Source organism: Euprymna scolopes, chromosome 5, assembly GCF_053919585.1.
Source record: "Euprymna scolopes isolate OS-2025 chromosome 5, ASM5391958v1, whole genome shotgun sequence".
NCBI lineage: Eukaryota > Metazoa > Mollusca > Cephalopoda > Sepiida > Sepiolidae > Euprymna > Euprymna scolopes.
In genome coordinates, this window is record NC_136486.1 from 174,021,682 (window position 1) to 174,033,762 (window position 12,081).

General features: G+C 36.2%; 2 protein-coding genes across 2 annotated transcripts in view; both read left to right on the forward strand.

Annotated features, from left to right (window-relative positions):
* The window catches only part of LOC145277040 (protocadherin Fat 4-like), a 1,076,063-nt gene that overhangs the window by 643,447 nt on the left and 420,535 nt on the right, over positions 1 to 12,081 (forward strand). The window lies entirely within an intron of this gene.
* LOC145277064 (protocadherin Fat 4-like) overlaps positions 1 to 12,081 on the forward strand; it is a 221,787-nt gene that overhangs the window by 23,313 nt on the left and 186,393 nt on the right. Inside the window, exon 2 of the mRNA XM_080128727.1 lies at positions 4,826 to 5,064. Within this exon, the coding sequence (XP_079984853.1) occupies positions 4,826 to 5,064 (239 nt within the window). The remainder of the gene's footprint in view (positions 1 to 4,825; positions 5,065 to 12,081) is intronic.

Below are 12,081 nucleotides of genomic sequence, written 5' to 3' on the forward strand. Positions count from 1 at the left end.
TGATACTGTGGCTGGAAATCTTGTGGAAATCTTATGCCATACCTTATCGAAGGCCTGGAAAGGAAGCCTTTGTCAAGAGATGCACTAATCCTATGAGATATAACCGTTAACACATCTGCTGTAAATCTTGCGAAGCGGAAACCATATTGCATGTCACTAAGAAGGTTGTTTCTGCTGAGGTGGTTGACTACTTCTTTATTTAATATGGATTCCAACAACTTACTCATGACACACAGGAGACTTATTGGTCTGTACTCTATCGGTATTTTTATGGCAAGTGATCGTCTGAGCTCCAATCTATGCTCCCATTGCCAAACTTTGACGAAAAACACTCGTCTAGCTGAAACTGCTATCAATAATTTCCCCTCCACTCGTTATCTGTGCCTAAACCTTAACGTGGATTCTATTAACAAAGCTTTTTTCCTAGTACTGCACGCTTGGTAAACTCTGTTCCGGTTTCCTGCTTTCCAGCTGACTACAATATAATCGTCCTCAAGTCCAACGTAAACAAAGTCTTGACAAACCGTCTCCCTTAAGCAATCGAATTTACCAAATGCCCACTACTAACGATTACTACGTTATTGTACCAATGACTACCCTACACATATATACCTTTATCCTCGAGAAGCTTCCGGGCGTTTATAAAATGTGACTGCTTTGTAAAAAAAGAAAAACTTTATTATGGATACCATATTTTTATAATTTTATTTGTACGTACTTTTTTTAGAAATATATGTTTACATCATAGATTTTCCGATGAAGTTTGCTTATTTTATTTTGCAAACGGAAAACGGAGGTAACTGATTTTTCAGACGGAAAAGAAACGAAAAGGTCAAACGATTTATATATATTTTTTAAAGGTGATGCGTTTATTAGATCTATGCATTTTTTTATATGGCTGAAAATGTTAGTTAAATCTGAAATCTTACATAGTGATCTAAGCGTGAATGTTCTACCGGCGGCCAGAACTTCTAGAGACGCATAGACGCATCTAAAAGTTTATATTTAGTCGAGCATCAAGAAAGTTTTCCCCGGTGTTTTATATATGTGCGTAGCAAATGTCAAGTGAAGTTATTTAGCTCCTTTCCAATGTCGGAAAGATGTGACACAAGAGTCAGAAAGTCAGATTTGAAAAGTCAGAGCCTTAGAGGAAGAATATTGTTCTGCAAAAACGCCTAGACAGCTCTGTTGTCATTCCCCGATAGAGGCGCCTCAAACTCAGAACACGTATCAGCGCATGTGAAAATACCAGCAACAGTTGTAGGATAGCTGGTTAGCAAAAATATTAGCAGCAGGCGCTAAACCATGTATGCAAATTAGCAAGTGTGCAAGAGCTTGAGTCACGAAAAAGGGAGAGAAAAATGCACCACGTGGCGAGGAGAGAAAGAAACACCTATCAGTTGAGATGGACGTGTGACCTGTGGTGGCGGTGAGAGACTTTTAAGCTTGTGTCATGATTACAGAGTTTTGTTAATCTTATGGCAGACGAAATTAACAGTAAACCAAAAAAAAAAAAAACAGGAAACAGTCACTGTTTGGAAAGAAAAAAATCCGAGATTCGTTTACGACGGTACTAGACAGCGTGGGGATCCGAGAGACGTTTGAACTGTATTGACACAGTTAAAAAAAAATGTGACTTTGTCCGGGAACCAACACGTTGTAGTTTTTAGTCGCAAAGTAGACAAATAATAAAAAATAATTTTAACTTGCTTTTTCTTTGTAACAATGACATTTATTTCCTCATTGTCACGTCTCTAACATGATCGTTCTCATTCGTATTTACACAAATAATCTATTCTCAAAGTCCAGTGGAATTGAACAACAATATTAGAAAGACTGATGACGTGGTGCAAGGAATAAAGAAAGTGACTTACACAAACAGGTGCGCTTCTCTCTTTCTTGTCGGGTGACGGAATGAGGGAATAAATAAAGAGAAATAAAAGATATTCGTTTGTAGAAGGCTCCTTAATATACATATGGTATTGACAGAAGTTAGTTTTTTGGCAGCGTAGCGAGAGAATTGACGGTGGAAATTACAGTTGAATTTTAACGTTTGAACAAATATTTTTCCTTATTTATTTTTTTTTCAATTCACAAAGTGAGAATGAAAAGTCTGGAAGGGTGGACCTACTAGAACTGCACAGGAATAAAAACATATCTCAGTCAACAGGCAACAAGTTATCCCAACAATGGACTAGAAGCTGTTAGCGTCTGTGCCGAGAGCTCGTTTAATGGCGACATATAATCTCTAAATATCAATGACAAGTGAATGCAAATGTCAAATGAAACCTACAAATTCACTGAATTTGCTAAAATGTTGGGAAGAAAAAGTGTGGCTTTGGAACACAAAATATTGAAGAAAAACCACCGACGAATGTCCGACTTGTTAGTAATCATTTACCGACATATTTAATGAATTTTCTAACCCTTAATTTACATTTGCGACTCCATTAAAGTTTTACGTACCACACGAAAAAAAAATGGAATCTCTGAAAGATCTCCACCATTTCAGTAATTAAAAGATCAACAGAGCTGATAAAAAAGAATTTGAAAAACTACCTGATGAATAGAGATACAAACATTGCACTTAAAGGGGTGGTTAGAATCATAAATGCCTTTTCTAGACGCGGATCAAACTATTTTCAAGTGTTTAAAAGAAAAAACAGAAAGCCAATCGGAAGTCAGACAATTATCTCATACAACACCACTGCCTCAAAGGAAGTCGGGGAAAAAAATAATTCTCAAAATATCAGGTCGGTGCATAAGTTTCTGCAGATTTGTAGAAAATGCATTTTAGACCATTGTAATGTATTCTTTGCATATTATTAATATTTAAACATATCACCATGATCAGAATTTTTTTCAGCTTATTAAAGCATTGGTCATATTTTATGTAATATTTTCACACATGTTGACCCGAAAACGACCGTCTTTAGTCATTAAGGAAGAGGGTCATCTTGAGCCTGGCTAGTACTTGATGGGTGACCATTTGGGAATTCTAGGCGCTGTATGTGCTTTCCGCTTATCTCGGCATTGTTTCCAGTCGTCCTGAACCTCCACTTGCCACTGGTATTCAACAATGTCGATTTCAGGAGATTTGTGGTTGAAGATTGCGCAACTCTTGACACAAAAATTTCACGCGCAGGCACCCTTACCGTGGGTATCCATAGTCTGTCAAGACTGAAGGAAGTTTTTTTTTTTCATCTTCCATCATGATAATGCTTGTCCTTACACAGCACTATTAACCAAAGATCTATGAGAATTTATTTGGGAAACATTGACCTATCCTGAATGCTCTCTTGACCTAACTATAATAAAGCTGATGGCGCGTATTTAGCAGCAATAGCCGTATGAGACGTATGCAAATGATCTTGCCGCTGCGCGAGCTGGCGTCACAGCGGAGAAAAAAAGGAAAATAAAAGCGGGGAGAAAAGGGATACATGAGAACGGCAACCGATGGAAAAGCACGTGTGACCAAGGGACCAAGTGGGCGACCAATGGATTTGAAAGCACGAATCAGTGCGGGAGAAACTTTCAAAGTAAAATGCAATCCGAAATTTAACAAAAACATGGTTGGACGATTGTGTCTCGTCGGGCGAGCGGCAGACATAGCAGCAAAAAGAAAAGGTGAGATTCTTAAAAAATTATACACGCCTCGTGGGACATGTAAGCGAACACGGACCCGCGTGAGAAATTTGAAACACATGTGGCGACGGGACAAGCAGACATGTCGACGTATGAGAGAAAGAAGCGTGTTCGACACGGCAGAGTTTTGTCAAGTACATGGCGAACTAAGGAATTTTTAAAACAAGATGCAATGCGTTGTTGGAAAGTTCCTTTAATAAATGCCTTTTATTTCAGCTATCAAAAAAAGCAAGTCGAATTTCCTTTTTGTTCCTTTTCGACTGGACTATCTCTGTATGCAACGTGTACGTCCGTGTTAACATATAACGACAACGTTATATAACTCCCTCGGATTATCACTTATTTTGAAAATTACAAAACTATTTTGATGACTTTAGATTAACATCACGAGAGGAGATTAAACATACGTTTCTTTCATATTTCACATCGAAACCACAAGACTGTTACAGTTGAGGCATTTATAAGCGCGTTAACAGATGGAATCGAGTTATAGAGCATAGATAGTTTTAGTTATGAATCGAGATGAAATTTTAAATTAGCAATAACTTTTGCACTAACCTGAAAGATGCGCTTTCATTGTATAATGAGTATCATTGTATAACGAGTATCATTGTATAACGAGTACCATTGTATAACAAGTGTCATTGTATAATGAGTATCCTTGTATAACGAGTATCATTGTATAACGAGTGTCATTGTATAACGAGTGTCATTGTATAACGAGTGTCATTGTATAACGAGTATCATTGTATAACGAGTACCATTGTATAACGAGTATCATTGTATAACGAGTGTCATTGTATAACGAGTATCATTGTATAACGAGTATCATTGTATAAATAGTACCATTGTATAACGAGTATCATTGTATAACGAGTGTCATTGTATAACGAGTGTCATTGTATAACGAGTATCATTGTATAACAAGTACCATTGTATAACGAGTATCATTGTATAACGAGTGTCATTGTATAACGAGTATCATTGTATAACGAGTATCATTGTATAAATAGTACCATTGTATAACGAGTGTCATTGTATAACGAGTATCATAAAAGTATCCATCGACAGCACATCAACAATCATGTCATGTTTTAGTTGTGATTGTTCATATCTCATTTGTTTGAACATTGCTGTTTTTAAATGAATTTCCCTTTTCTTCTTTTTTTTATCCATGTAGGTACCTTTGTAATCGATAAATTCACAGGAGAGATATTACTCGCCCGTGTACTTGATGCAGAAACCCAAGGTTTTTATGAGCTTCGGGTGACTGCAGTTGACCACGGCATCCCACGGTGCACTGCCACGACGACGGTGACTGTTCGTGTGACTGATGTCAATGACAACCCACCCGTTTTCGAAGAACCTTTCGGCTATAAGACAACAATACCAGAAGGTTTCGAGGGTTATTTACCAATAGTAAGTTCAAATAATTAACCTGCCTTTTTTTACATTGCTTATAGTAGTCAAGTCGATAAAGTCACATTCAAGATTAATCACCGGAATCGAACTTTATATAAATTAATCTGAAAATAATGAGTTATAATTAAACAACCTAACATTTATGTCATGTAATGTTTCTCTTTTTTTTCCTAATCCTCCGACAAAAGGAGGGTGGGCTGTAAGTTCACCCTTGGCTGTTCGTCCGTTCGTCCGTTCGCACATTTCTCAATACCTACGCCTTGGAATTTTTTGAAATTTCGCACAAATATTAAACATGATATGAGTAAAAAAAAGTAACAGAACGGATTTTCCGTTGCCCCTTAGGGGTGCTTTTCGCGTTAAAATAGCTATAATTGACACTTTTGTACTGATTACAGAAAACTGATGGCTTGGATTTTTATAAAACTTTCTGAAAAAAAACATTTTGGGGACTATTTTACCATATTTGTCCAAAATTTTCTGTGTATATCTATTTAGCAGTTTTGCATGGTGCAGAACTCAAATTTAATTATGTTAAGGCCTTGGGGACTTTGGGGGATAAATGGTGGGGGGACCAAATGTTGAACTTTGTCATTTTTTATGCCTCGTTCACTGTGTTCTCACGGGGGACCATGCGTGCTTCACTTGTTTGGATAAAAATTGATATTTGTATCATTTTTATTATACAAACTACTATTCTCATCTCGTTATTTGCATAACATGTCGGCCGATGTAAGCTCCGACTTTCTTCATGTTTATTTCTGTCGAATTCGGGAATCTTTCTGTCGAATTCGGGAATCTGTACAGAATTTCGGGCGGAGCCTTTTTATTTAATCAACAGCAGGTTGCTTGATCTCGTTCCGTCAGCTATGACTGGCACGATGGCGTAACGGATAAATTACTAGATAAAATTCACTTCCAAGTGACACTCTTTTGGAGGTTGAAGGTTAAATCTTCAGTGCGGACGATACAAAGAAAACGATTGCGAATTATTTAAGACTTCGAGCCGGCAATTCCTACATAATACCCTCGTGGATTAAATAAAACGCTCTGTTCGAAATTTCATGCAGATTCCCGAATTCGATAGAAAGATTCCTGAGTTCAATAAGATACGTCTGAAGAAGGTCGAACGTTATATCGGTCGAAACGCTGTGCAAATAACAGTCAAGATGAGAACAGTAGTAGTAATAATCCAAATAAGACAACACTATTTGTAATACGACGATAAGAAGGTTGACTAAAAAAAAACTGTTTTAATAAAACCGAAATATTAAATTAAGGTTAATATTTAGTAATAGTAGTATTAACAAGACTACTTTGACTCGTATTAATATTAACAGTAATAATTTTATTAATCATAACAGATCACTAATATTATTAAGTTTAGTATTATTGTTTTCATTAATATTTTTACTTCTTTTTTAATACGTTTATTTAATATTATTAATTATTTTCCATACAAAAATAATAATATTGATAATATTACTATGCAAAATATTCGGTAGTTTATAGTTTTTACAGAAATATTTATTTACGAGGCGTGTTCCAAAAACAATATTATCCATTTTCTTCTGCCCGACTAGATCAGGGGGTTGGGATTGCAAATGGCATTGTTTTGGTCCAAAATTTATTTTTCTATATAGAAAAATGAAATTTGGTCCAAAACGGCTGTTTGTTTAAATGGTGTCACTTCAGTCTTCGTAACTTTACACTTTTTAAATTAAAAAATAGGAGTCTTTACTTTTAGTACTTTTTATCATATACACCCAAATATCCTGGAAATATGTTTTAGTTCAATATGTTGATGTGAATTAAGTCATAATTATGTTTCCTTTTCTGTTATTTTATAAAATATTAATTCTTAAAATATTCTGATATTTAAATTAAATGCTTTCAATGAACTATGGTGTAGAGATTCTATAGTCAAAATTAACGTAGAAATTTGTTTGAAAACTTTTAAGTGATTATTAGAATATTTTTTATTATTATTAAAGGCCCATTAAGAGTGGCAGGACAGCACTACTGTCAAATTTAGGCGCCTCCTCCCTCCACTAGTCTGTGAGAGACCACTGAGAAAGGTCGATAATCCACTTCAACCCCCCGATCAGGGTAACGTGAGGACATGGAAATCAGGTGATTGGTGTAATACAGAAGCCACCCGGAATAATTCTGTTAATGGTTTCGTATTTCGTTGTATTGGGGAGGAGATTTCTTTGTGTACAATGGCCAGGACGTTTGCCTAGTATGGACACTGCTGAGACAGAGAGAAACTGAAAAGAAAGCTGTGACAATACATCAAAACACTTCCAAGAAAAAAAAACGTGAATGGGTTTGTGAATGATGAGCAACAATGAATTCCCGAATGCCTCGAGGGAGAGAGATAGATGGAGAGTCATAGCTGTTAATGCCTGAACCAGGCAGGACACTACATAAAATACCCATTAGACAAAAGGGGTTACCATTTGAAATCATATCTACAGGGACATAATGTGGGGAGCTGTGCAGCGAAATGTCTGGTCACGATTCACTTGAACTTGTGCATTTTAGGGAAGAAAACAGAAGACCAAAAAATAAATTCCAAAGTCTAGCAGAACGAATATAGAAACTTTCCGGCATCTCGAGACCTTAACAATGAAGAGTAAGATTTTTCTGCTTGTCGGGTTAGTTGGGTGTATTTACGTCGAGGGAGGCGCAAGTGCTACGAGTTCATCAGAACACATTTCATTAAAATACTTGTAAAATAGGCACAGGGGTACAACATTACAACGATGGGACAGAGATCGGCGTTTGAGTGATAGTGCGGGACCCTTAAGGTTGGAGACTCTTGTTTGGACTGAGAGGAAAGCTCACATGTTGCAACAACACCCCATGCATCAGTGAATAGAGGCTTTGTGGATTGACATGATTTATGAATTGTCCAGTAGTTAAATACGCATAAATATTATATTTTAATTCATGCAAATTTCTTTTTTATTCTTATAGAGCCAACTCTCTATTGATTATTTTTCAATATATAATAATGATTTCAAAAGCTATAAAAAATGTCTTGGATATCATCAGCTAGTATCAAAACGAGTATATTTAGAGCTAGTCTTAATCGTTATTTCTCTCTTCAGCGTCATTACCGCCTGAGCTACCAACCAACAGATAGATACGAAAGATTAAAAATTAAGCGACCTTGACGTATGTATGTTTAATGCACAACAGGAGTATTGGGGATTTTTCAGCTTATCCTGCAAAGTTCAACTTTTTTTTTTCAATTTTGGCCTCTAAACAGCAATTCTTGTCGGCTAAGAGCCAAATCGAAAGTGGACCACATGTCCAAATATCCTATATATATATATATATATATATATATATATATAAAGATTCAAGTTTTTAGACCAAGTATTCCGAGAGGAGTCTGGTAGAGATGTTCTGCACACACAGACAAGGTCAACTTTTATGTAGTCGCTCGCATAGTCATAATTGAGTATATAAAGAGGTTCGTTTTGATAATTTTTAGTTAGAAAAAAGAAGTTTCTAATATCAACGCCAGGGCGATAAAAAACTAGGATTTATCTATACTCCTACATTTTTTTTTTTTGTATTGATATTCATATTAAACCCATTTTTTCTATTTATTTTAAAAGAAAACACAACTTTGGTATATATGGCTCGTAGAATTGCATTCGTTTGCAAAAGATCTAACTAATTTGCCTATTCTTTTAAACATTCATTTTAATTAATTCTCTATCAGTATTTTTCGGTTTTCTTATGTGGTGATCATCTTTAGTTAACTATTACGTGTAATTATATTCATGCTGATATTTTACGATTTATACTTGTGAAATATTTGTGTAAAAAGTTTTATGCATATATATATTTCTTTAAAACATTTTGCCTATCAAACTCCTCTGTCAGTATTTGGTCTACGGACATGAAACTTCATATATAGGGTATTCGAACACATGTGAGCCTTTATATTTGGGTATTAGCCGAGAAAAATCGGTGGAAAAGTGTAAAAATTAAAGAAATAGAATTTGCCAGATCAAAAGCGAACGACAACATTACAAATATGCATGCGTAACGTAATAGCCATTGGCTGATGTTTTCATTTTTAGCCTTGCAGCAAACATGTTTTCATAGCTCAAGTAATAACGTCAAAGGAAAAAGTACATCGTAAGCTAAACGTTTCGGTTTCGATTCTCGGTGGCAACGCACGAGACATTTTTTTTTACTTTTTAAATCATTACTATATATTGGGTCTAATATAATCTATCTATCTCTATATCTATAAAAGTGAAAGTGTTTGTCTGTCTGTATATCTGTGTGTCTGTGTGTGTACATTTCCTTACGCAATAACGCTGTCAATTTTTAGTCTACAGACTCGAAATTTTATATACAGAGTACTGAGATTTGGGAAAATGGATGTGATCGGTTTTCGGCCAGAAGTTTGGTGATTAAGGAGTCAATGTTCAACGATTTGAGCTTTGAAAACTCTACCAAATTCCTCCTACAATTTTTATTCTAAAAACTTGAAATTTTAGATATAGGTTCTTTGGACATGGATCTAACTTTATAACTTGATTTGAGCTCTAAACAATGAATTTTAAGGGGTCATAATAGGGGTCGAATTAAAAACATTCAGCGTTTTTTTTGTTTTGTTTTTGTTTTGTTTTTGTTTTTTGCTCAGCATACACCTCAAAACACCCGGGCAACGCCGGGCACCCATGCTAGTATATATATAAAAATGAACGTGTGTGCGTGTCTGTCTGTGTGTGAGTACATTTCCCTACGCAATAACTCTGTCAATTTTTAGTCTACAGACTCGAAATTTGATATACAGGGTACTGAGATTTGGCTAGACATTTGGCTGGTAAGGGGTCAAAGTTCAACGAGTTGCCTTTGAGAACTCTACCCTAAACTGCTCCGACAATTTGTGGTCTAAACGCTTGAAATTTTAGATATAGGTTCCTTGGACATGGATCTAACTTAATAACTTGATTAGATGCCTAAACAACAAATGTAAAGGGGTCATAATAGGGGTCAAATTTTTTTTACCGTTTTTTGGGGGGAGGGTTGCTCAGCATACACCTCACACCCGGGCAACGCCGGGCACCTATGCTAGTATATCTATAAAAGTGAACGTGTCTGTGAGTGTGAGTACATTTCCTTACGCAATAACTCTGTCAATCTTTGGTCTACAGACTCGAAATTTGATATACAGGGTACTGAGATTTGGGAAAATCTAGTCCGAAATAAGGATGATGAAGATTGGGTGGTCGGTTGGAGTTAGAGTTTTCACATTTGTTCCATATTTCCTTATTATATGACGCCGTAGAAGTTCCTTGATGCAATGCTGTTATATTAGAGTCTTTATTCATACTTGGCGCATGACGAATGCGAAATGATTGACGTAACAGTTCAAAGTCGGGTTAATGAACGGGGAACTGGGTCAGAGTCGGCTGGCTTGAGCTTTCAGTGAGAATGAATGTCAGAGTCTGGTTAGTAGTAGAGACGAAATTGCTGGTATGGAGTGAAGTTTATGGTATAGGCTAGGGTGCGTGAGGAAATGGGGTGATGGATCTTAACTGTACTGACTTATAGACAGGGGATGAGGGGATGGGGGAATGCGTGTGGGGCGAATTTTTTATGGAGATGAGAGTCAATTGCCATTGTCGTTAAAGTTTTAGTTAATATCAATATGAATATTTCCAGTTTGAATGTTTTCTGAGTATTTTTTCTTATTGCATAATTTTATATGTGTTTAAGTATATAGTATGGAGTGGTTAAAATTAGTTCTATTTTTGGAGTAGGTGGATTTAGAAATTAGACTAGGCAAGCTATGTTATTTTTCGCTTTCTTCTGCTTTCGAATCTGCTATTGGTCAACATATAATTGAAAATCCAGCTTGTGCCAATGCATATAAAATGGATGATTTCAGAATATTGCATCGGGTTGACTCTCAAAGAGTAGGTGGATGGACCGGGAGAGGGGATTTTAGGATTTTTATTTTTGGTTTGAGGGTGGAGGTCTGGTGGAGGGGATGGGATGGTTTTAAGTTACTTTTTTTATTAAGATTTGGCTTTAAATTGAGGAGGACACAAGTTTGGATATAATTAGCGCGACTTGCTTATTGAGGTGCTATTTAATATGTGATGTTACATGTTAGAGATAGCTTTAGATTAAAATTTGGTTAGAGATAACTGTCTGCAATATTACGAATAAAATATTTGTAGTGTGAGTTAAATCTTGCAAGGGGATAATGAGTTAACGTGGGTTTGATGTTGTAAGATTATATGTATGTTCTATATTTAGAGATTTTATTAATAATTTATATTTAAAAATTAAAGTCTATATGGCAAGAGCATGAAAAATGGGGGAGGGGTATTAGCCGTTTGCTAGGGGCAAGGATTCGCAAGTGGGTGTGTTAAGTGACTGCATGGTTTGTTTTAGAGATAATCGATATTAGTCCTTGTCTGGTGGTGTTTTTCCGGCGGGGTTTTCTGTATTGCAGTATTTGAATTTTCTTTTGTGCCTGTAACTGCAAATTATCTCTGGCTTAGAGTTGAGGATGTTTAATTTGTTCGATGCCGTTATAATTTCGGCTGCCTCTGCGTCGCAAAACAGGCAGTATTTTGAAAAATCCCCCCCCAAAAAAAAACGCCGTCTTTAAGTGATTTTGAGAGTCAGCCCGATGCAATATTCTGAAATCATCCATTTTATAGGCATTGGCACAGGCTGGATTTTCATTTATATGTTGGTCGATGGCAGATTCGAAAGCAGAAGAAAGCGAAAAATAACGTAGCTTGCCTAGTCTAATTTCTACTTGTGGTTGATGCCTGTCTGTAAGTTCAAGGAGGTTTGACCCACATAGCTAGCAGCACATTGGCAATTGAATTCATAAATAAAAGTAATTTGCGTGATGTGGACGTGGCCAGTGGGAATGCAGAACTTACACCGAAAACCAATCGTAATACGATAGGCGAAAAACAATTTGTTACAGACTTATTAATACGTCCGCCCAAACAC